Here is a 26944-nt window from a genome sequence, read left to right as displayed (position 1 = left end):
AAAATCACCACAAGTGATACAAAAATAAACATTAATACATGAGAGTCTATGGCCAAAGTTTTCATCATTAAGTTCTTCAATACATATACATGTTTGCATGTATTTTTCTGTTTTAAAACTACTTGGGGTTTTGGTCTTCAGATTTGTGGCTTCTTATTTCCCCTGCAGCGACAAGCATTTCCAAGCCCACATGAAGCTTTTCTTTTTCCAAAGGTGCTGTTTTGTATTTCACACAGAGACTCATAATTATCATCTTTGCATGAAGCCGGTGTTCGCCATTTAATCTTCACGGAGACAGGGTGCAAAAACTTAAACAACCCACATAAAATAAAGAGAAACATTTTTCCTCATCTATGCACTAGAGTTGCAAGTTATTTATCAAACTGGTGCTACACGATGCTGCCTTTGCTATGCAGCTTGACCACATCTCAAAGCAGAAAGGAATTTTGCATTTATGGCAAACTGAAAGTGAATAAAATAATTTTGGGTTTAGGATTAGTGTTTGGTTGTTTTTTTTTTTTTTTTTCCCTTTCTGAATAAACGGCACATGGGCTTCAGTTCAACTGTTTGAACTAAATTATTTAGTAGTACTCTCCCTAAATCAAAACAGGCTGTTTCAGGGAAGTAGGAAGAGGAGTGAGGTAGCACACATGGAATGAAGACATGATGAAAGTTAAGGGAAAATCTGGGCTGAGCAAAATCTTTCAAAGTTTGCAAAAAAAAAAAAAGAAAAGAAAAAAAAAGAAGATTAAGGTTTAGCATGACCAAGCACATCTGGAGAACTTACACCTCTTGCTTTTGATGGTAATCCAGATTGCCTGGTCTCCCATCAGACTAATGGACAAGCAATCAGCTGCCACACAAATTATTTCAAATATAAGTCTGTGCAAAACTTTGTTAGGTATTACAGATCAGACTTGTTTTCTCTCCATCTGTGTTTTTAAGGTCAGGTTGTCCACTGACAAATCATAATGAACAGTGGAACCAAGAAAGTAGCTCCAGTAGCAAATTTATCAGTCAATTTGAACATGAAACATTAAAAAAATAAAAAAAGTATTTAGCACTCTAAACTTACTTCAAACATTTCCTGATGTTAATCTGTACCAGACATCAGTGTTAAAAATAAACACAACAACCTGGTGGAGGCTCAGATGAACAAATTCCAATATTACAGAATAAAGGGTATTATGAATAAATCCTGGTGTGCCTCTTTATGGTATTATCACTTTAACACTATGGATTCTGACTACCTAATTTTTTGTGTCTTTCATTAAAGAGGATATTATTTTAGTAATTTTTTTCAGTTTTTTTTTTTTTTCAGGTATATGTACTTACACAGCTTCAAAAAGGAAATTACTATGAGGAAGCATAAGGCAGTGGTTTTATTAGGTGTTTGATGGTGTCATCAGTGCCACAAATGTTTCAATATAGAACAATCAGGTGGCTACAATTAGCTAATGCAAGACTTTGACCTAATGCCACAGGAGAATTTAGATCCATTTTCCATTCCCACTCCTGTCATGCTTCATAAGGCAGAAGACATGATAGTTTGGGAGCATGGGGTCACTAATTTGCATTAAATGTGCTGATACACCAAAATAAGCTGCTGAGGTACAAAGTCTGAAGTTTTGGACTGCCTGGTTGTCCACCTGGAAGATGAACCCTACAGACTTCTGCTTCTTCAACGTGCCTGAATCCTCTCCTGCTAAATGAGGTGACTGTGAGAGCTACTTTTATGATGCAAATCTGGGGAGCCCCAGATAATTCATATTATTCTTGCAAAGAGCAAGTTTTAATATTAAGCTCCTGATAGTTCACAGAAAAAAACACCAAAACCCTCATGTCTAATACCAATCTCATTTCAAAAGTAGGAAGATATATCTAAGAGTCACCTGGATATTTAACATAAAAAAACAAACAGGATTAACGTTGAGAAGATGAGAAGGGCTGCGAAGAACACCCTGCCTTTCAATTATAATGAGAAAAAAGGCTCAGAGAGCCACAGAAGCCATAAGGATTTTGACTCTTGGCACAAAGGTAGGGATATTCTGGGCAGGAAGCTCAGCCTCCCAAAAAAAAACACTACAAAATCTCCCAAACAGTTCAGAAAAGGAAAAAGGTTGCAGCTTTCCTTGGATGGCAGTTTGCAAAGCAGTTTTCCATGCAGCAAAGCTCACGAGATTAGCGTTCAGTCACTTGGAAGCAACATCTTGTATTTCAAAGACCCTAGGACTATTGATTCAGTGGAGACCTGCTGAGCCTTGGGTTTCAATCCCTCTTCTTCAAGAGCAGCTGAGCCACCAAGAGGTTCAACACAGGGTAACCACCAGCTTCCATCTCTCTCAACCTTTTTTTTTTGCAAGTTAAAAGAATTTCTGGTCCCTTCCCTCCTCACTTTTTTCACTCCTTTCCCTGCATTGACCTTACCCAGTCGTTGCCTTTTCATCAGTGTAAAAATCTCCCAAATTATCTCTCTTGGATAGATTTGGATAGATCCCAAATTATCTATCTTGGAGAGATAATTTCTCTTGGAGATAATTTCACTGATTGTAAGAGCAAACATCAAGGCCACTGAAATGTTGACATAGAACAGTAATATTAAAGTCAGGTATCTGCTGAATACAGGCAGGGAAAAATTAGAAGTAACATTTATAGCACTGAATATACTCCATCCCTTTCTCTCCAACTTCATACAGGCTTCAGTTTTCGATTTTATGTCCATCTCATCACTGAGCTCTGGCACATGGGCCATGGTTGCAATTCTGCCTGGATCGCAAAAGACAAAGCAGGCTGAACAGCAAATCTACACCAACAGCAGTCTCATACCATCCATTCCAGTGCAATAATCACCCAAAGAGTGAATTCTGGTAAAGCTGTAGTTACTACTGATGCTCTCCTGGTCAGACTCCCTCCTGGTGAATCTCCTTGAGCTCTTTCCCTCACTGTCACAAATTAACTTCTGGGGAAGGATATAACCCGTTTCAGTTGTGGAACAGGAATACATTTTCTCTCCAAAACAAACAGAAAAAAAGCAATAGGGAGCACAGTTAAATAAAATACAAACACCACCTTAAAAAGGTGATGTACAAAGCCAGAGAGGTAAGAGGTAAAATTAATTAGAACAGGTGATTCTGCAGGATTATGACCCAAGGAATAAACTGCATCCAGTGAAAAAACAACAGGAGAAATTTTGTTTGTAAGCAAATAAGCCATTTGTAGAAACAAAGTAGAATGAGAAATAGTTGTGCTCATTTTGCACAGATACATATTTGCATAAAGATATAAAATACATATAAACATATATTGCATATGTTGATATGCATATCAATTAGAAATAGAAATGTAATATAAATATAGTTGCATTTTGAAAAATATTCTGGTCCAAGCACCGTGGTGATGTGATATCACAGTCACATTTGGAGCCGTGGCTGCATCTTCAACCATCAGGTTTTAACTGGACAGCATTACATTGGAAGAACCATACTTCTCCATCTTTAACACCTTCCTATTGCATGAGCTCGCCTCATGAAGAAGCAGCTATTCCTTTCCTCCACATGTGACATCCATCCAGCCCTCTGAAGCAAAGAAGATCCACAACACAAGGGTGGACAGGAGTTAAAGCAAGCAACTTTCTTCTATGCTAGCCCCATGGCTGCCCTCTCCCTCCCTTGTGGTTTTGTAGGAAGCACCATTCACTCAGATTCATAGCCTTTGGCTGTTTTCAGTGTGGTGCCCCGTTTCCATGTCACCAGGTGGTTTTTTTTTTGGCAGCCTGAGTCATTGTGACAAAGCTACTCCTGAGCAAACCCAAACAGGTGGGTCACTATCTGAAAATACATTTCAGAAATTCCGTTAAAGAGGACACAACAACAAAATGCAAATGCAAGGGAGAACAGAAAGACAAAAGGAGAGGAGAAGGAGAGATGGAGAGGAGAAGAAGAAGGAGGACAAGAGAAAGAGAAGAGATCCAGCTTCTCTTGCTCTTCCAAGTCCTTGTTTTGTCAGACCTCAGCTGGCTTCTCCTTATGGCTCCCCACGCTTATATGAAAATGTTGGAACCATTCCAAAAGCTTTGCTTTGCTTTATGGTGTATAAACTTCTGCAACTTACAAAACACACAGTGCACTCAAGGCCTGATTTTTATTTCTTTTCCCACAGCTGTAATTCATGTACATATAAATATGTTTCTACACCTTAGTGCTTTCTCAGACTTTTATGGAAAATGGATATTGATGAGACGAAATCCAGAACTTGATGGAAAAAAGAGTAAATGGCTCTATCTGTATGTTTCTTATCCTTCCTCTCTCTGCCTGTCTTTACTATAAATCATGTATGTGTATTATATATAGTCTGCAGTGTGAGCAATTTCCATGCAACTCCAGTGACAGCTGCACTGATACAATGCAAACTGACCTTGAGAAACTGTAAAAACTAATACATTTTTACCAGAATGTAGAACAATACCCCACAGAAGGATTAAGTTCAGTGAAGATTAGTGAGGTGCCTGAACCTTGCCATATCTAGCTTGAGGATATGCTATTTTAACTGCATCTGTCTCATTCATGGCCAGTCTTCTATTCCTGCATGATTTTCCTCTAGAAGACAGCAAAGAACTTCTGATTTTCTGAATTCCCATTCAGAAGTTATGCCTGTGAGTTACAGGTCTTGCATGGCTGTGGGTTTTCCAAGAAGCCCTATGATTGTGTTTTTTTACCCAGCGAGCTGCTACAAATAATGTCTGGAACTATGGTACTCTGTGTAGGCCCCTAAAGCCATGAAAGAGCAACAGACCTAAGGGCACAAAAGCAGAGCTTAACATTATTTATATTTATATTTGTATTTATATTTGAATTCATATTTATATTTTTAGTTTATCCTTCATTCATTTTGGCCAATGCAGTGTTTGCCATTCAAAAATCTCCAGATTTCTTTCACTTATGTAATGGAAGTGCTTGAACGAACATGAACTTTCACAGCGTCTGGACACTGTGCTCACAAAAACCTTAGTCAGGAGCTTTTTCTGCTGATCTTCAACGGCAGCTGGCCAGGCTCCCAGCTGAATGGGAACACACAGGGAGAAGAGTTTATGCAAGTAAAAAATATTTTGTTTACTCTGGAGATGTGGCTTTTTCCTAAACACATAGCAACAGTGAGCTTTTAGGAGCTGGACAGAAGCTTTTCTTGAACGCGTGTCCACAACTCACAGATCAGTTACTTGTTTGTGTCTCCTGTTGAACTTCCCTTGTGGGCACAGTGATACCTTTGTAATGACAGAGATCCTTTTAGAGAGGGCTTTTGCTATCTGTGTATTTTGCTATATGTGTATTATTCAGATATAATGGAGCCAGAAATCTGTGTTATGAAATGCAAATATCTTCATATCATGTTAAATAATAACTGGTTCAACTGTAGCTCTTGGGAACTGAAGTGCAAATGCTTTTGCTTGCTGGGTATGTCCAAGGCCCTTTATTTTCTGATGTTTCCCAGCTAGATGCATTTGAACCAACAAAAATAGCAGCAGCTGTTGCTGAGTGTAGCACTTGCAAGCTGAGCTCGCCTAATCCCAACAGCTGAACTGCTGCACGAACAAAGCAGAAACTTCTACCCACCCCCAGCAAAATAGTACAGCATGCTTTATATTTATGCTCTTCCAGGATGAAGCAGATTTCCTTATATTAATATTATTTGCCTTCCAACTTGTTTTCTTGTCAGCATTTCTTTTTATTAGGCAAGTGAGGGCATAGCTTAAGGCCAGATTCAGCTGCTCTCCTGACCTAAGGTTTAGGGAAAAAACTGTAGTCTGCATATCCAAATTATAAGCAGGCTACATGGTGCTTCTCACTCTATCCTTTCTACCTCATGCTCAACATCACCTTAGTTTTGGGTTAGCTATCTGCTGTGTGTGAATAGGCATGGTGATTGGACCGGGTTAGACTGTAAAAAATAAGTCAAGGCTTAAAAAAAAAGACCTAAGATGGAAAGAAAACTCATGAAGCAGTTGACGTCATCTACCTGACAAAAGTGTTTGACACTGTCCTGCATGACATCCTTGTCTCTATACTGGAGAGACATCAATTTGATGATGGACCTCTCTGTGGATAAAGAATTGGCTGGATGGCCGCATGCAGTGATACGGTCAACAGCTCAATGTCTGGCTGGAGACCAGTAACGAGTGGTGTCCCTCAGGGATCAGTGTCAGGACCGGTCTTGTTCAACATCTTTGTCGCTGACATGGACAGTGGGATTGAGTGCGACCTCAGCAAGTTTGCCGATGACACCAAGCTGTGTGGTTCAATTGATACCCTGGAGGGAAGGAATGCCATCCAGGAGGACCTTGACACACTTGTGAGGTGGGCTGATGCCAGCCTTATGAAGTTTAACCATGCCAAGTGCAAGGTCCTACACCTGGGTTGGAGCAATCCCAGGCACAGCTACAGGTTGGGCAGAGAAGAGATTCAGAGCAGCCCTGTGGAGAAGGACTTGGGGGTGTTGGTCAATGAGAAAATGAACATGAACCGGCTTCAGTGTGTGCTCACAGCCCAGAAAGCCAACCGTATCCTGGGCTGCATCAAAAGGAGTGTGACCAGCAGGTTGAAGGAGCTGATCCTGCCCCTCTGCTCCGCTCTCGTGAGACCTCACCTGGAGTATTGTGTGCAGCTCTGGTGTCCTCAACATAAAAGGACAGGGAACTGTTCGAACAAGCCCAGAAGAGGGCCATGAGGATGATCAGGGGACTGTATGAAGACAGGCTGAGAAAGTCGGGGCTGTTCAGCCTGGAGAAGAGAAGGCTGCGTGGAGACCTCATAGCAGCCTTCCAGTATCTGAAGGGGGGACCTTACAGGGGTGCTGGAGAGAGACTCTGCATCAGGGACTGTAGCGACAGGACAAGGGGTAACAGGTTAAAACTTAAACAGGGGAAGTTCTGGTTAGATATAAGGAAGGAGTTCTTTCCTGTTAGGGTGGTGAGGCACTGGAACAGGTTGCTCCATCCCTGGCAGTATTGAAGGTGAGGCTGGACAGAGCCTTGGTCGACATCGTCTGGTGTGAGGTGTCCCTGCCCATGGCAGTGGGATTGAAACTAGATGATCTGAAGGTCCTTTCCAACCCTAACTATTCTATGATTCTATGAAGGTGCCCCTGCCATGGCAGGGGGGTGGAAGCTAGATGATCTTTAAGGTCCCTTCCAACCCTAACCATTCTATGACTGTGAGGTAATTACAAGTGGACAGCAGGGTGGAAACTGTCCATGACAATGATCTTATTTTCTTTGAAAAAGTGTTATTTCAACTGGTAGGGAAAGCACTTAAGTACCGTATCACAATCTGAATGCTCTGGCACTCTACAAGAAAATAAATTGCAAAATTAGAGTCTATGAATACACCTAAGTATAAGCTAAAAAAACCACAGTCCTTAGGAAATCTCATCTCTTCAACAATTAAAGTTGCTTAATCAAATACTCAACCACGCTAAAACCCTGTAATTTTATGTTTTGATCCCTATATTGAAAATTGATATTCAATTCTTGGCAATATGCACAACTAAGTTTTTTTATAAGCAAGGACACTGGGAAATACAATAAAACTTGTGGCTTTCTTTCCTGGTTTCAGCTGGGGAATCACAACACTTTCTATAAAGGTATTATTTTTCAAAAATGTCTAGAAGGAAAAGGCTAAAAAGCGGTGAGAAATGTAAACTGTTTCATGCATAAAATCATTCTAACAAAATGTAAATAGCAGAAGAAGGGTTATATGGCTAAAATATGAGAAACCGAATGGAAAAATTCACTACTGTGTTTTCTTGTAAATGTCAGACAGACCTAAACTCCCCAGCCCCATACATGATCCTTACCCACTCCTGATTTTCGCTTTGTCTACAACAGAGCACCTATTTTTACATCTAATTCCTGCTTCCAAACAGAGCTGAAGCCTCTGGCTTGACAGCTCATATCCTTATCCGGCCTCTGACAGTATTTGATGGGCTACAAATGGCATCTCATCTTTCCAAACTTTGACAACAGCTTTTCCATTAAGGCAAGCCCTGAGAATATGTTTTCATCTACAAAGGATGTATTTAATTCCACTAGGAATTAAAAATCAAAGGAAAAATAAAAAAGTAGCTCTGCAGTGGTCCAGTGCTATCTGACAGTAATATTAAAATTAAGCATTCTGCACATAAGAAGGGAATAGGCTGCGTATGTAAGAAGGAAAGGGGAAAAAAACAAAAGGGGCCAAATCTTCATAACCAGCATTTTGTTCAGCTGAGTAGCAGTAGTTCTGCTGTCAGATGAACATGGGATTTATTCAGGTACCTGATCTTCAAATCCCTCACTTAAAGCTCAATTTCTTCACCTTGACAGAACCCAAAATGCCTATTCTTTCAAAAGGAAGGAGGCCAAAGTACTCCTGACAATTAAAAAACAAGGGATTTCAAAAAGCAGACTGATCTTTCTAACAAAAAGCTTAATAATAGCTGGAATAAAAGGATAGCTCTGCAGCTGGAAATTTTCACTAAGAAATATCTGAATTATGCATCTGTCAGTCTATTGGAAGACAATTACAGTGTTTTTTCCTCGTTATCTAAATAATTCACTAATGGTTTTGTTTACAAAACAGGCTAGAGGCTATAATAAATTTGATTGCACTTCATAATCTGTGGTCAGATTTCTCTTAAAACATGAGCAAAAATGAAAAATGCTGTAGTGACCGTTTTAAAATGGTCTTGTATAGCCCCAGTAAAATATGGCTGAAATTGAGGCTTCATTTTTATGCATATGTCCTTATTAATCTCCATATTGCAAAGGAGTTTAGCTTTCAGTGGCCACCATGAAGCCAAAAGGACTTAAAGGGGGTTTGTCTAGTATACGGCACCATAAAACACTTTCATTAACGGCTTGGATTATAAAATAAGAAGACTATTATTAACTTTGCACCCATTAAAATCAAGCCATAAAGGGTTGGAAGCACTTCTGAGAAAAGCAAGAAAATTCAAACTAATTGTTACAAATTGAAGTAACGACTTGAAATAAAAGGGACACCATTTAGTAGTGGCAAAATGCTGCCGCTAGCTTCTATCTCTACCTGAGCAGAGATAGGTCCAGGTTGGACTAATGTGTCTGGTTTGGGTATTGCTCCAAAGAGGGGAGAGCCAGCTGGAGTCTAAGGAACAGGAATGACCACAGGCCTATAAAGCACAAATCAGATGTAAAGCTCAAAAGCAGCACATTTATTCTTTTAAAGAGAATTGCTCTTCAGGTTCATGTGATAATGGTCTTCGAATAATACAACCCAACCTCAAGGGTTGTATGTATTTCTATTTCAAATTTACTACAGGCTACAGCACAGAGATGTTCAATATTATGAAAAACCTTTCTGGAAACCTCCTTCTCTAAAGACTTCAGCACTAAATTAGGGAAAACTGGTCAGAAGTGGTTAGCTATATTTGAATCTGCCTGGATGACGATCTCTTTAGGTCCCTTCCAGCCTGAGCTTTAATGACCGTATGGTTTAAGTATGTGTTCTAAGTGTCAATGACTTCTACAAAACTGCTGAATGTTAAAACATGTGATTAAACTTTTGTCAAGTCAGGGCTAAAAACTGAGACTCTCCTTAATCTGCCTTTTGCCTGCTGTATTCAGGATGTCCCAAGCCATACGTTCCCCAGAAGGCACAGCTCTCTTCAAGCTTGTGTACATGCAGGGACAGTGGGTAAGCCTATAGGTTTTTAATGGTGTATCTGTCCTGAGAAGTGAATGAAGATGTAGCTGAAACCAAATCTCAACTAAGCTTGCAGTGGGGTGTGGAAAAATATATTATTTTGCAATTTTATTACCATCACTGAGTGACTGTTGGAAGCAGCAACTGCGTAAACCAATGTAACAAAAAGGCATGTGTTCAGGCACGGACCTGGTTTTTAGTCTACCTTTGCTCAGCCATCATCTACATGAACTGATTTCACAGCAATAATGACTGCAATCCTGTATGTTCAGATACTCCCATACATTTATTTCAGAGCTGTCTAAAATAATCTTGATTTCAATCAAAAATAACTGACCTAGGGCAGATGATTGGAAACACCGGACTTAAATTAAAAGGAAATTAAATAACAAGGACAAGAACAGTAAAGTTCAGAAAAGATTACTTATGACGGCTGGGGACACCAGACCTGCATTCTTGTCCTCTGCAAAGTGGTGTCTCATGGGACATGAACCTGAGATGACATTCCTTATTCCAAAGTATTATTAAGGCTCTTTCACCCCAACACAGAACATGGTCAACTGTCATACAGCTGAGAAGCTGAGCTGCAAAAAATAGTGGATTTGTCTCTTAATCCATTCTATTAAAAAACAAGAAGTCGATTGGAAATATCTCCTGACATACAAATAATAAAACTAACTAGAAAAGCAAGGGAAAAAAATAAAATATGATATTTCCACCTGTAATCTCCATAAATTTAAAAAAGTTTTAATTTTTAGGCTGTCTTGCCTTAAAGCCATGTATTTGTATATGAATGCACTGAAGGGGTGACCTCTCCAAACAGCCAGCATTCACAGAGTTGTCTGGAAAACCAGTGTGTATTGATACATACCACATCCGGAAATTAGCATGCAGACCAATGGGATCATTATTTCTTCTTGGCCAGCAAGACTCAAACTAAGCCCCAGACATTCCAGTTTTCAACCAGACACCACCAGCTGCCCTCTTGAAGGGTACGGAGATGCTCTAGGGGGAATCTGCCCACAGCGGCTGAGGTCGAGCTACAAAAATCTTCTTCCTTTCAACATACTTTATTTATTTGATCAGTTTTGCTCTCTGAAAGTGCAAAAATGTGAATGTTTTCCAGGAACAAATCACAGTACTGCAGTGCACTAGCAGGCTTCTGTAATACACTCAGGCAGTAGTCAATTCCTCTGATACATTTTGCATTAGTGCATTTTCAGGCCTTAAATTATAACATCTATTTTTCATGGAGAAGTCAGAAGCTAGAGGTAGCAATTCTAGGCTTAGTTTTGACAAAAAGAATATTTTCTTGTTTTAATAATAAAATTTCCCTCTCTGGTAAAAAAAAAATAAAATCTGGAGCATTAAGCTAAACTTTGAAATATCATTTATCCTTCTGTGTGCAATTCAGTATTAGTTAAAAGCTATAGAAAATGACCTTAACCAGCATTTTCCTGCTTAAGAAAAGCCCTACAAGATAATGGAAACATTTTTCCCATCAGCAGCCTTTAGCAGGCTGCATTGGTGGCACCATGGCTTCTTGGAGGCTTCTGAGAGTTGCACATTTCCTAAGAACTGCCTGACTCTGATCTGATATGTTGAAGTGACAGAGCATGTCCATTCCTGCTTTTCTTCACACCTGGCCAAGTGTCACATGTTGCTAAGATTTAGTTTTTGACAACATCTTAAACCTTCCAAATTAATTCTGTGAGCACCCAGAGTTAGAGGACTGGCCCATTGCCATAAGTAACAGTCCAATCTGCTTTCATATCTGTGTGGTTTGAGGGTCTCATAAGCAACCCTTATGAACACAAACTTATGCACCTTACCAGGAACATCTTGAGGTTTTCAAACATCTTGAGAGCTTGTGCCAAAAAAGCCTTAAAAATGAAAAAAATCCTCACAAGCTCCTTCAGAAGATTCAAAACAAGCACCAAACTGGTGGCTCCCTCGCTACAGGTCCCGTCAGGCAGAGAAGCCAGAGGTAGTGTTAATTTGGAGACGAATCTCCTGAGCGTTATGCTGTTGTCAACAGAGGGTGAAAGGCCTTCAAAAGGGAGGTCGAGCACAACCCAAATTAAACTCCTGCTTTAAAGCATTCTCAGCAATAGATGGCTATAGAAGCAGTGGGGAAAAGACAGCCTTTCCAGAATACAGGTGAGCTCTTGTGACTCTCTTCCAAAATAACAAACAAACAAATAAATAAATAATAAATCAAAACCCAAGCTGCAGGAAGGGACCATCATTCTCATGGACACACTCTCCTCTGCGCAATTTTGCATACACCCAAACATGAAAACTTAGAAATAAATTACATGGAAGAGCTAGTTGCACTTTTAACACAGAATCTACCTGATAACAACACAAATAATCACCAAACCACTTAATTTTGCCAGCTTTCCAGTTACCAGCACTACAAGTGTGTTTGGCGCCAGTAGGGTTACAGAGTGGGATCTTCCCCGAATTTTCATGATGCAGCAGTAACTGTTTCCTTTTCTGCCCCTAATTTACAGGAGTTCCTAACATACTGTACTTGTGGTCAGTATCAGAAGCTCCTCCATGGTCAGCACCATGATGTAAACTAAACTCACTCTTTCTATCATAGGTTTTTGTATTTACATTGTATTTCAGATGGGTCACACAATGGCTGCCAATTCAGTTTCCTCCCGCTCAGTTTTAATAAAAACTGCTGACCTCTAAATCCAAGAAGAGGAAAAAGCAAGGTCGAATTTTTTCCTTTCTACAAAATTCTGCACAAAATAAGTAGTTTTCTGTGAACTGTTGTAATAGTTTAGACACTGAATGTCTAAAATGAATGTACGGATTTCATGATAACAGAACAAAACTCTCTCTATACCTGAATCAGAAACTGCTTAGAAGAGACACTGTACCATTCTCCAGTTTTGGTTAAGTAAGATTTTAGATTGCTCCTTCAACCTTAACACTTAACAGCTACACAATTCTTCAGGTTATTTTTAAAAGGCAATCAAAAGACCACTCGGAGACATGTGTCCTCATCTCTCAACCTAGTACACAAATTCTTCTTGGATACTGCAAAGCATTTATTTGCACATTTTTATTTACCAGAAAATGTAATTCAGCTTTCTTCAACCACTAGAAAATATATAATCCCATCACATAATTTTCTTCCAGTTATTCAGGTGTAAAAACAATGAAAAATTAAAAGACCAGTAACACAGTACTTACTCTAGGACACTCAAACTTCAAAGAAAAGGGTACCTACCAGCTCAACTCGTCCAAACCCTCCGACTCCAAGGGTGTCAATGATGTTGAAATCAGACAGTTTCAGGTTGGCGAAGAAGGCAGCTTCGGCTTCATATCTGGATTTTTTTATGTGAAAAAATGGAAATTTCTTAGAGGTGTAAACATGAGTACTGTGCAATACTGTACCCGAATGGCATGAGCATGGAACAGCCTTTACCTGCTCAGTTTCCATTATCTCTTACAGTTTGCTTTTATGCACACACATCGATTTACTAGTCCCAATTATAGCATCTCTCCGATGTGTGTGGTTTCCAAGTGAGAAAAGCAAACATACCTACTGCATGCCTACAATGCAAATGTCTGGTACTGCAATTCAGCTCCAGCTACCCAGCAAATGCTACATTTTGATGTTTTCTATTGATCTTCTTGTGGGTGGGTTTTTTTTTTTTTTGGTGTCTTTAAGTATTTTTAGAAGATAAAGTCTCTCATAGGAGTATGTCTTATCCACAGGCTAGCAGTAGTTTCTATAAATGTTTATTGGAAGTGGCAAGATCATTAAGGTCCCTGGAGAGAAATCACAGCCAGGTTTTATGAAATCAGATCCGATAAGCTGCGGGCTGGTGTGCAAATGCCTGAAATGAATGAATTCAGTCACATATCAACATTTCTATAAGAATATCTTCACTTCTTTTCCTCCTATAAGCTCACATGGAGTAGACGTCCCATCCCTGGAGGTCTCCAAATCCAGATGCTCTCTCTTTAGCCCATGTCCAACTGGCTCACAACACAGGTTCACCAAGCCCTTGACTAAGGAAGCATGCAAATTGAACACATGCAAGCCTGCCAAAATAAGCTTCCCATGACTATCCTCATGAACATGATTCCTCTAAAATAGCTCCTTGACAAGGTTTATGGTATTTTTAGAAAGGCTCGGAGGGGAAATGGATGAACAGGATCCACCCACTCAATAAAGTCTGACATTCAGCTGCTGGAGGAGTCCCCGTGCATGTACAACCTTTGGCTGCTGGCAACACAGACTTGTATGGGAAAAGAGCATTGACAGGATTATGGAGAGAGGCATGGACGGTGTAAAGGGAGAATTGGTGTGGTTTGCAGTACTTAATTTTAGCCAAAATATTTTTCATATAATCCGCTATTTCACCTGGATGTTTCATTTGTGCATGATAATGCTAGCGTAAAGATAAAACATCATAATGTTAGCCTCTATCATACATATATATGCACCTGTCTATCCTTTTAAGCACCTTGTCCATCACACCTGTCTTTAATTCAATAATGGGATGGAATTGATCTATTGACTTTTTCCCTCCAAACTAAATTCTTTAGTTAAAACTTCAATGACACTGGGAGAGAAAAAGCCCCTTTCTCCTTCCTCCAATTTTGAAGTTAAAAGGGAAAAATAAAATGAGATGTGAAGAAATGTGAAAAGTCACATCACGAAGGCCCAAATCCAACGCAATAAAGCATAATTTTATCGTGGGGTGCTGTAGACAAACTATTTAAACTCTGCTTTATTATTTATACTGTCACCAGATCCTCTTGGTGACCTTGCTCCTGTGGCCACAGCAGCCTGATGCATCTGACTTTGGAAACCAATCAGAACTGAGCCTGCTTTAAACTTGGGATAACCTTGTGTGACACAGCTGCTTATCGATTGCTTTACACTCATCAAGAGGTGCGTACTAAACCTGTCACTGAAAACCTCTGCTAAATTAAAGATGTACCTATGTACTCCCTTCTAAATCACAGCAGAAACATTATTTTAAGGGTGACAGAGCAATGAGATGGATCTAATTTTCATGATAAATGTATAGACCAGTTGAATACCCTTAATGATTTATAATTGCTAGGGAGAGGAAATCCCAGCACAGACAATTTCCCATCAACAATCGAACAACTTCAGGTCAAGGAGCCCTGCATTACCTTTGCCTAAGCCATCTCATGCTTCCAGGGAGGCATGGCGTCAGCTATCCCATCTTCTCTCCTGAGTAACTAGTAAGGATTTCTCAATGCTGAACAAGCAGGGTATGAGAAATGGCAAACAGCAGTGTGTCAGAAGGGTTAGGGGCTCCAAAATCATATGGGACAGAGACAGGAAATACTGCTTTCCCTATAATACCTCATCCTGAAAGATGACCAAGTCCTACAAAAATTATGTATAGTTCACATCATGTGTCATGAGAGGACAAAAACTAGGTAAGACATGGCATGCTGCTGGTAAGGCAAGCAGGATGCTTATTCCAGCTCCTGCAAATTCCACCAGTTCTCCCAAAAATCCCTTAGTTTGATTGCAGTCAGGATCTTCTACTCCAGTCCCAACTTCTTTATCATTTTGTGTTGAGTTGCAGAAACTGAGAGCTCTAGCGATGGCTTTTAAAGTACAAAAATACGTTCATTCATTGCTTTGTTTAGAAAATGTACTTGCAGCATTATTGTGATAGTTTTTTGAAATCTCTTGGCTAATTTTCTGTGACAGACTTCTTAAGTGTAGTTAATACAGACAAGTGAAACGAAGCATATAAAACAGTCAGATGCAGTTTGCTAAATATTGTGCAACAGTCATCCAAAAACCGAAAGAAATTCCAAAAACATATAGTGAAAGCAAACACATTTAAAATCAGGCAAGCAAGCCTTTCACACACTTAGTAACAACAGTCTCATCTGAATTCTGTTTTAATCCAAGCTATAAAGGTCAAAGTCCACTTTCAAGATAAATTCCTACAAACTAACAGGCCCTGAAAAGCTTAAGAAAAAAAATCTCTTCAATCACTAAATAAAAATATCAAAATGCAAATATTCCCAAGACATCTCCTAATCAGAAAGCAGGGTATAATCCTCATCCTGACACTTAGAATACGGAATATTCAACTTCTGTCCTCCAATTTCCTTAATTTAAGCATGCTGCTATCTAAACAGAAAATCCCAAGGCTTTTTGTAGCATGTGTTCCTCACTCAATAAAATTACAGTGAAAAAAAATGTGATGTCTGATTTTATCACCTCCAAAAGAAAAGAGACTCTTTCAAGGCATTGGGAGGGCAGTGCAAAGAAATATAGAAGTAGTTCAAAAATTATATTGGTGTATTAAAAATTAATATTTGTGTGTCTACAGGAAAACATTTGGCTCTGGACCAGGCTGAAGAAATCTGCTTACACTTAGATACTGGGGAGGATGTTTGGGATATTCCCTGGGAACATAACAGATATGGGATGAATGGTGGAGACAGTTTGACCACACTTGTGCATGATGACATGGAAATAACTTGCACTCTGGGAAAAAATACATGTGTGCCAAGTCAGGGTATATTTCTTCTGATCTGATCTTCAGATCTGATCTTCAGATGCTACAGGCTCTTCCATCTGGTACCTAGCAGTCTAACAAGAAATGCGGCTATATTCTAAATACGCAGATGCATGCTGGTGCTCTGAGACTTTTCAAACAAGAAAATGATTTTTTGACCTCTGGAAGACTTGGTGATTTAAGTTTCTAAATTAATAGATAAGAGATCTATTGGGAAGACATCTTGACCAGGCTTGGAGGCATGAATGCTGATCAGTATCATACCCATGTTCAGTGACACTCTGGAGCTACACAGAAGCAATATCCAAACTTTCTATGATGAGATTTCTGGGGTTTTCTGAATTAGACATAATTAAGAAGAGTCCTTCTCCAGATATTTTGGTAACTGTGCCTTTTGCCCAAGCTATCACAGGCCAATATGCCTGGGAAATCATAGCTGGAAATGCACAAGAAAAGACACAGGAAACAGATTCTCCTGGAAGGCATGCTAAGGCACATGAAAAACAAGGTGCTTGGTGACAGCCAGCATGGCTTCACTAAGGGGAAATCCTGCCTGACCAATTTGGTGGCCTTTTGTGATGGGGCTACAGAACTGATGGACAGGGGTAGAGCAGTTGATGTCATCTACCTGGACTTGTGCAAAGCGTTCGACACTGTCCCACACAACATCCTTGTCTCTAAATTGGACAGACATCCATTTGATGATGGACCTCTCTGTGGATAAAGAACTGGCTGGATGGCCACATGCAAAGAGTTGTGGTTGGCTCAATGTCCAGCGGGAGACCAGTAACGAGTGGTGTCCCTCAGGGATGAGTGTTGGGACTGGTCTTGTTCAACATCTTTGTCGCTGACATGGACAGTGGGATTGAGTGCGACCTCAGCAAGTTTGCTGACGACACCAAGCTGTGTGGTTTGGTTGATACCCTGGAGGGAAGGAATGCCATCCAGAGGGACCTTGACACACTTGTGAGGTGGGCTGATGCCAACCTCATGAAGTTTAACCATGCCAAGTGCGAGGTCCTACACCTGGGTTGGAGCAATCCCAGGCACAGCTACAGGTTGGGCAGAGAAGAGATTCAGAGCAGCCCTGTGGAGAAGGACTTGGGGGTGTTGGTCGATGAGAAAATGAACATGAGCCGGCTTCAGTGTGTGCTCACAGCCCAGAAAGCCAACTGTATCCTGGGCTGCATCAAAAGGAGTGTGACCAGCAGGTCAAAGGAGGTGATCCTGCCCCTCTACTCTGCTCTTGTGAGACCTCACTTGGAGTACTGTGTGCAGTTCTGGTCTCCTCAACATAAAAAGGATATGGAACTGTTGGAAGAAGTCCAGAGAAGGGCCACGAGGATGATCAGGGGACTGGAGCACCTCCTGTATGAAGACAGGCTGAGAAAGTTGGGGCTGTTCAGCCTGGAGAAGAGAAGGCTGCGTGGAGACCTCAGAGCAGCCTTCCAGTATCTGAAGGGGGCCTATAGGGATGCTGGGGAGGGACTTTTCATTAGGGACTGTAGCGATAGGACAAGGGGTAACAGATTAAAACTTAAACAGGGGAAGTTCTGGTTAGATATAAGGAAGAAGTTCTTTACTGTGAGGGTGGTGAGGCACTGGAATGGGTTGCCCAAGGAAGCTGTGAATGCTCCCTCCCTGGCAGTGTTCAAGGCGAGGTTGGACAGAGCCTTGGGTGACATTGGTTAATGGGAGGTGTCCCTGCCCATGGTAGGTGGGTTGGAACTAGATGATCTGAAGGTCCTTTCTGTTCATAACTGTTCTCTGATTCTATGTAACGTTATCAAAACAGAGAGAAAACAAAAAGTTTGCTCTTTAATAAAGAGCTTTTAAAATTAAGGCTGAGATTCTCACCAGAGCTTGTGGGAATCTCAGGCTTTAACTCCCAGTGCATTCTTAATAGGACTTTTTGCTTCTTGAAAACAGGTTTTGTCACATACCCTACCAAACCCACCTGCCAGAGCTTATAGTCCACTCCGGTACCTAACAGGAGAGGTATCTTTTCCATAGTGGATGTCACAAAACAGCACAGAGGAGATGTTCAGATCTAGGTCAAACACAAGCATCCCAAGCTCTTCTCCAAGATTTCTTGAAAATCTGAGTGATAGAGGTACCTACTGAAATTTCACTCAAACGACTGACTTTCTGTAACGTTCTTGCCCTAACAAGTATCAGGGCCCTTTTATGGGTGAGCTGGGGCTTGGTACCATCACTTCTTTCTCTCCCTCCAAATAAAATACATACTCCTAAGGAGCTGCTAATTAAAATGCCTTGATTTGGCCTCCTCTTCAGCACGGACAGGCATCACATGTGAGAAACCAGAGTAATCAGAGGGATCAGGAGTAAATACCATTGTCCACATGTCCCTGCTACTTTGAAACAGCAGTGCAGAAGCCACAGCCCAAGCATTTGGGCAATGCCTGTTATGCAGAATAGGAGAGAAAAACACATGGCTTCTTACACTGCTGGACATTTCCAAGCATTTAAATGAGTGATTGCCTTCTAGGACAACAATTACTCTAAAGCACATTTCAAGCTTCTCCTCCAAAATCTACAAAAAAAAAAAAAAAAAGTCATCTTACCTAGACAGCTAAAAAGAATAAATGACAAAATGCGAGGAGCAGAGGTTTGCAGTTGCCCAACTGCTCAGCTTTACTAAACTAGCTCACAATTCCTATCACATGAGCTAAATGTGTTGGGAAACATTAGACATCTGTTACCAAACTGTCATCTTGATAGACAACTTGGCTCCTTCCACCTGCATGCTGCCAACTAGATGTAAATTACAACCAAATGGGAACCAACCACCAACTCCCTGATAAGAGTGAATGGAACCATTTTGGGTGGATAAAAACAGAATTTCAGAGTCTTCCTCAGTGTCAGACACCTGCTCATTTAACAGCTATTTTGTCAGCCTTATATTCAGCTTTTTTGGCTGGCCTGATCACTGTATCACCCATAATTGAGGCATACACTTCTGCAGAAATAATGAATCCCTGCAAAGACTAAAATAACTTGAGTTCCAATACATGGATGGTGATCACCTGACCCAGCCTGCAAATTAAATGAGCCTAACAGCCACAGGTGGGGAAAAACGCTTTACAAAAGAAATGCTTTACAAAAGAAAATTAGATTTCTGTGTCCACTAAAGAAGAGAGTCCATCTCATTACGGTTCTTAAGATATAGCTAGATTCTTAAGGCATAGCTAATTTCTTTTTAGCATGGTGCTTCAACTGATGCAGCACTTAAAAAAACCCAAACAAAACTAGTTTGTGAATAAATGACAGCAAAATTTCCCCCAAATCTTTGATTTTGTAACTATTTTTTTCTATATATATCTAAATATACATATTTTAGCCCTGGTGAAATAACCCACCTGGGTCTAGTCTACTTATGGCATCTGGCTGCTACTGCCCTGCCCTGGACCCTGAAGTCACAGCAGGCTTTCTGGATTGGATTCATGCTATTAAGAGAGATGCAATTCCAAATGCAAGTGAAAAGTGGTAGAGGACATGGATCGATTTCATGTAACAAGGAAGCTTCACTATCTAAAAGCAATGTAAAGAAGAGCAAATGCAGCAAATGGTGGTAGGGATCCCATATCTTGCCTTCTGCTCCAGCCAGCCCTCTTCCCCACCAGCTCAAATGACTCCAAAAAGCTAAGACTCGTGTGTTTCTGAACGATTTTGGATAAGGGGAAATCTATGAATGGTCATATGGGTGAAAGCAAAATAAAAAGCACCTTATGTCATGCCCACATGAGATCCTTACCTTCAACTACGCCCTGTTTTGAGTGGGGCTCAGAAGACTTAGCCACATTCAGGCAACAGACAGAAGCATGGCACAGCGACAGTGTATTTTACACAACCAGCAAGTTCCAGAGCCTGGGAATGCCTGAAAGCAAATTCTTGAGAGGCATTGAGAGCAAATCTGTTTTTCTTTATGGTGTGTTGCCACTCAACCTCTCAAAGGTCCCACCCCACATGCAAAACCCTTCTTACCTAGCATTCCCTCCAATCTATTTGAGTCACTACACCTGGTGGAGGGAGATGTGCCTTGACAAACCATTACAGTAAAAAAATAAAATAAATACAAACAAGGGTTTGAACCCAAAACCCATTTGGGGAAGACTGTAACATGCTCATCAGACTTCTCTAAGCGTCACCTAGTAGGTGAAGAGCACTCTCAGGTCTCCACTGACTTGTATTAGGTGAAAAGAAGATGCTCCCCCAAAATTACACTCAGATAGAGCAGGCAGTGATAGCAGATAATAACTATTTCCTAACCACCATGTATGGAAATGTCTTGGAAATGCCTATGTTTTGTGTTTCTTCCTCAGGGTACTAGATGACACACAAATGCACCTTTTAACTTCCAAAAGTCCCTTTCAGGTAAACATTGGTATCAGTAAGAACAAAAATAACAAGAAAAAGACCATCTCTTTACCTATTTTACTGTCAATTACATAACATTACAGAAAAGCTGAATTCATTTCAAGATCTGCCACATTATTGCAATTTATTAGCTCATTCACAAATACAGGATCACAAAATTGTTCCAAGATATCTCCATCGGCAGGGAAAGCAGGAAAACACCAATCAAAGACTGCAAGCTGTTGGATAGAAGTACCAGCACAAGATGACTGTGGTGTGGTATCTCCCATTGGCAGGAAGGTTGCTGTCACCCACCCAGCCCTGAGTTGTATTAACCAGGGAGCACTGGCATGCTATTGCCCTAATCCAGATGTTGTTTTCTGTCCTTTGACAGAGATAATGGACAGATAGCATTTTAGTGTGCCCATAAATAAATTCTGCCTGATATTTGCGAACCTGATGCTAATCCATTCCTGGGAGAGGTGGATGTTACAGTGTTACCTACAGATCTTGACTTGTTAAAGATGATTTACTACCCTGCACCAAGGAAGAGCGAGGAGAACATTAAACTCATGTTACTCTTCCATTTTTCCTAACTGCAAACAACACTGAAAAAGTAGAAGGTGTATATCAATCTATCTACCCGTGTCCGTAGATAGACAGATACAGGGAGAAAGTATGATAACTTAAAACCCAACTTTTCCTTAGTTCAGGTCTCCTTCTTCCAGACCATCCTCCTGAGGTCAGCAGTGCCATGGCTTTAACTCCCGATTTAGCTGCTACCACTTCTTTATATGTCTTACACTTTCAACTGAAAATCCAAATCAAGAGAGATTTCATTTGGATTTTTAAAAGCAATGTGCTAGTGGCGGCGATGCAATTGAAAGCTACAGCTGCATAGACCATTGCATCAAAAAGAAAGGCTGTCTTTCTTTTCAAGTTCATGTTGTCAGGGCTGGGAATTTTTCTTGGACCCCCCAGCACTTGAACTCAAAGCATACTTGCCTTTAATGACTTTCACATCAGGAGAAATAGCATACCTCCTGGTTTAGATTTTCTTACAGAAAGTGAACATTTGAGTGGCAGCTAAAACAGACATTAAAGCTATGGCATCTCTAACTTCCTCTGGAAGGGGAAGGAGATCTGAAATTAAAAACATAAAGTTAAAAAACTAACAGAGAAATCATTCCTTCCCCTATTTTAAAAGCACATTACTTTTTAATTAGAACTTGGCAACGTGAACATGATACTATGCTATTATAATAAGCTGTGCTTATTGTAAGTTGTTTCAGTACTTTAGCAAATAGAAGATTTGTTTGAATTATGGGACTTTGAAGACTTGCTATTGCATGGAGACCAATTTCGCTGAGAAATGTAACTGAATGTACCAAATACAGTCAGTTAAAATAGCTCGAAAGATCTTGTCATCATCCAGGCTCTTGAAACTTCGAAGTTAATATTGTTCAGCTTCTAAACGTGCCAAGATACTGGCAATAACTTGTTAAACAAATTATGCCTATTGGGTTCAGTACCTTCCTTCTAGCAACAGTATGAGCACTGCAGTGGGATCTTATCTGAACAAAGGATGTGCAGGGAGCAACTTTATTTAAACTCCTAAAAATTTCAACCTTTTTTTCAGATGTTCACTGTGGGATCCTCTCTTCTTGTAACACCCTTATTAAATATCCACACAATGCTCACGTGACAGAAACAAGCCAAAATTTTGGTGGAAGAATCAAACTGTCATCTGACCAGGGGGTGATAATGCCATACAGGTATGAAGCACAGTGCTTTCAATAGAGCACAAGGTTATCAGGATGCTTTTTAGGGAATAGGTTGCCTGCTTTTCACTGAAAGTCAAAGGGAGGTCACCACTGAAAATGCGTGGTTTATTTTCTAGATGCATGTGTTTCTCCTCGAACTTCTAATGAAACAGCCTGGTGCTTCAACAGCACTCTCGGGGTCCTACTTCAGGAAGTCCTGGTTTTAGCTTTGGTTAAAATAACATTTGCACTTTTGTAGTACGCTTAATGCTGAGAACATCCTAAAATAGTTCAAACAATATACTCTACGGAGTAGACTGACTTACAAACCCAAGACTTTAATCAATTTTAATTAAAAGGGGCGGAGGGAGGATGTGGAGTATTCCTTCCTCTGGTGGTGTTTCCTGTTCTGTACAATATTAAAAGATATTGCTTAAGAAGGGGGTTTGTTTCTTCTTAACTCTGGGTGTTACTATCTGGAAACCAAAGAAACTGCCTCATTGCCATTGTGTTGCAGCTCTGCCTTGGCTCAGCAGTGAGGGATTGAACGCAAAAGATTTGCTGATAGCACCATTGTGTATATGCTGGATTAACCTGGGTAGAAAACTCATTGATGACACTGGAAAAATAAAGCATGAATAACTTTCCTGACTCCGAGACAGGCAGCAACAGCATAACCTGAAATTTCACACTAAGCAAATTCTAAGGAAAAGTAAATTATTTTTCACAGCACTTCAAACATTGCACATCAAATACAAAATGAAATATCATTTAAAAATGTTATTCATCAACATCTTTTTTTTTCCCAAATAAATTAATGTTCAAATCACATACTTCTGTAAACTTTCATTAGAAAAAATCCCACCAGTTTTCCTTGGGCAATGGGTATTATCACAGTTGCTGGGTGAAAGAAATACTGATTTACACATAGCCCAATACCATCATGTTTTGATGCCAGCTGGCATGAAGTACTGAGGTGTTCTGTTGTTTTGGTTTTTTTTTCTTGTTGTTGTTTTACTGTGAGTTTTTAAAGGATATTCAGCTGAAATGTTACAGCCACTAAATAAAAGCTATTATATACTTTAGCTCACCCTAGTCCACAGAGAGTTTCATGTCCTGGCCACCTCATCCCTACTTCCAAGAAAGCTGTTTTGTTTTTTTTCCTCATGCAGCTGTGCTTATTACAGTAGAAATGTGGGGTAGGAATCAAATTGCAAAGATACATTTATCATGCTCTCACACACACGCGTTACAAAGACAAAACTCTTCTGCCTGGCTGATGGGAATAAACTGAAAGTGCAATGCACTTCAGCTTGCCTTTTTATCTTTGCTATGCCAGTGCCCAACAGTATTATGCCTTAATAGCCTTCTTGGCACATTTCTCTCATCACATGCTAATTCTAATTTGAATAATCAACCTTTCAGAGTAAAATATTAGATTCATGGGTTGTTGGATTGCAGCACAACATCTAACATCCCACTACAGAGTGACAAGCTAGATTAAAATGCAGTTCACTGAGGGATTGCCAGGGACTATAGCATACTAATTTCTATATAACTCTTCCTAAATCATGGGTCACTACCAAGATAAAATTTGGGTTTAAATCCTCATATTCATCAGCTGATGCATTTGGGTATACTCAGCAATACTGAATTCTACTGTAGACTTACACGTAACTTTAACACAAAAGCAGTGAAAAAAAAAGCGCCTGCGGTGATGCTAACTATCTTTGAATAATTTAGAAGAAAAAAAAAATACTGTGGTGAGGAAGGAGACAAGTCACAAACTTCCCTCTATTTTCCTTATTAGTTCTGAATTTAACAGTTTGGATCTATAAACAAGAAAATGTATTTGAAGATAAGGCATCACGTTTTTTCCTCTCACATTTTTGATTGACATCAGAGGAAATACCTTCAGATCCCCTATTTTTTCCTTTTGAAAACACCAAGGAAAACCCATGCTTATGAGAAGTGCTCAGGAAAAAAAAGCATTTCACATTAGAACTCCAAATGGTGAATAAATCCCAGCTACCAAACTTGGTTCAAAGACGCCAGCATATCCACCACAGAAGAATACCAAAATTATTTTAAGGCAACTTATTGGGAGTCACTGGGGAAGAGCCATGGCCATGTTATAACCTTGGAAAGCCAGATGTAATCTCAAGGAAAATTCAGTCTAATTACAGCTTGAAATTGCTCAAATCACAGTTAGTTCTGCTTGTTGCTCTTCTACTTTACAAAATCCCACAATCTAATTGCACACTGCTAATTAGATCCCACGAACCCCAAAGCTGCCCATCTAAGCATGTAAATACTAAATGGCCCTTTTGCCTCCAGCCTTAATGTAGGACTGTGTTTCTCACATGAGTAAAGACTCACCATGGCAACAGCAATGCTCAGATTAAAAAGACTTGGCTGCAGTTTTCTTCTCTTACATTTTTTAAAGAATGAGGAGAACAGATTGATATGTTGCTGATGTTAGACATACATATTTGTCTGACTTACTGTGTTCACTACTTACTGTACATTTGTAGAAGTCCCATGTGTTTTAGACAGAGAGCCACTAAGTTTTGCCCCCATTTCTTTTTCTAAAAGGACCTAATCCTCTCTGAAAAAAATCGCTTGCTAGATGGTTTCCAGCTTGATGGCTACTAAGTAGAGGTCCACCTCGAACGAAATTATGTCCCTCCTCTAAGGGCTGCCCAGAGGCATTTCTGCAATGTTTCCTGCAGCTTCTTCTAAATTCTCACGTACACCCATGTATGATAGGATTTGGAGATGCTGCTGTAGCAGATGGGTGAATGATGTTCTCTTAATCCACTGGCTCCCTCAGAATGTCCACAGATCATCAGTGAGAGCTACTAATTGCACTGGGGTTGCTGGACCAAACTTCCCAAAATTTTAGTGCAAGACCTTCAAGCTTTTATCTGTTTGGCCAACCTAAGAGCACCCCAAGCATGTCTGCACAGCTGGCATGTTTCATCCCAATTAACTTTGAAAAAAAGGTGACATATAAGGAGAAGGCAGAGAGGAGGACATAAACCTACCAAAAAAGTGGTAGCAGGCAGGAAGCAGTTTTTTCCTTACAAAGCAAGTACGTGTACACACAAAGAGAGGTTTGTCTCTCCTCTTGCTTATTCTGGCAGACAGATGAAAATGTGGGAAGAGATCAGGGAAGCTGGGCTCCACACAACCAACTCCATCCTGATATCACCCTGTGTCAAACCTGCTTTTAATTTGACTTATCTGCTAAGATTTTACTTTTTTTTCTGTGACTTTCAAAACCAAAATCAATTACTTGGGCCATGCAGATCCTTTTTGACTCTGCAGAGGCAGAAAGTTTCCTCTCCAGCTTAACAACTCTGAATTTTCCAGTATCTGGCAAAAGTTAAGAAAAAGCATCAAAACAAAGGGCCAATTTAAAGACAATCTGGAAAAACAGAAAAAAAAACCCAAAGCAACTGTGCATGTACTGTCCCAAAAACATTAAAAAAAAGGTCTAAGAAAGAAGAATGGGAGGACTGGGTCAGGCTCCCAACAAAGTTGTGGCATGACAAACCTATAGAAGGCATGAAATGACCATTGCTAGGATGACAGCAGCCACAGAAGACACGGGAAACATGAAGGCTGGAAACACCAAGTAGCCTAGTCCTAATGAAAGAGTGATCTGTTGCGTTAAATCAGGTTAACAAATTATCAAGTCATGCAGGTCATCTGTAATTGGAAATTACAGTCTAAACAGGGAAGGAGAGTATCAGGATGAGATTACTGACCACTCATTAGACAGGCAAGAGTGTCTTTGATCTGCTGAAGGAGCCTCTGACAAGACCTCATCAAAGACAAGACAACTATGAGTGTGCAACAAAGTCTAGATATACTATCTGTCAAATCTGAATTTTTAAGCACAATTAATGATTAGTTTTGGAGATGGTTAAACAGGTGGCCCATGAACAAAGAAAATTTGTGACTTAATGCCAGATGATATGCACGATACATTTCAAAGTACCACCAACTGAAGAATCTCCCTGTAACAGAAACCATAATGTATTGAGATTTAACATGGCTGGAGGTCTGCAAAGAGGTTTAAAATAAAAGCATCACTCTTGCACTTAAAAATTCACAAAGGGAATTCAGAGAGTAGCTAAGAGTTGAACATGGGAATTAAATTTAGCAGCAGCATGTAGGTATCCAGAAACATATAGCAAACATACCATCTATTGAATGTGGACCTAGGATAGGTCAAAAAGAAGCTGGTGTGGCTGAACAGCAGGATGGGACAGTACACCAAAAGCAGAAAGGTAACCTTCAAATATGAACTGGTTTCAAACAGATCAATAAAGAGACAAGGAAAAAAAAAAAAAAAATTAAACCCTGTATGGTTGCAAGGAAAAACACCATAAGGCAGGGGAAAAAAATAATGCAAGTAACAACTTCAAAAGGCTTATAAACAAATAATAAATCCTTCTCAGTCATAGCAGCAGCAAGGAGTCTGACTGTAGGCTCTAGGGTCTCCAGAGGCTCATGCTCTAGAAAGAGCACACTG

At 40.1% G+C, this 26944-nt stretch overlaps 1 protein-coding gene across 3 annotated transcripts in view; it reads right to left on the bottom strand.

Annotated features, from left to right (window-relative positions):
* PRKG1 (protein kinase cGMP-dependent 1) overlaps positions 1 to 26944 on the bottom strand; it is a 483102-nt gene that overhangs the window by 21540 nt on the left and 434618 nt on the right. For all 3 annotated transcript variants that reach the window (XM_061446715.1, XM_061446714.1, XM_061446725.1), the window contains exon 10: positions 12961 to 13057. In XM_061446715.1, coding sequence (XP_061302699.1) covers positions 12961 to 13057 — 97 coding nt within the window. The remainder of the gene's footprint in view (positions 1 to 12960; positions 13058 to 26944) is intronic.

This window comes from Pezoporus flaviventris, unplaced genomic scaffold (assembly GCF_033815535.1).
Source record: "Pezoporus flaviventris isolate CSIRO_AGI_PZ_B2104156 unplaced genomic scaffold, CSIRO_AGI_Pfla_v1 ptg000001l, whole genome shotgun sequence".
Lineage (NCBI taxonomy): Eukaryota > Metazoa > Chordata > Aves > Psittaciformes > Psittacidae > Pezoporus > Pezoporus flaviventris.
Note: the sequence above shows the minus strand (reverse complement) of the source record. Positions and strands in the feature narration are given on the sequence as shown.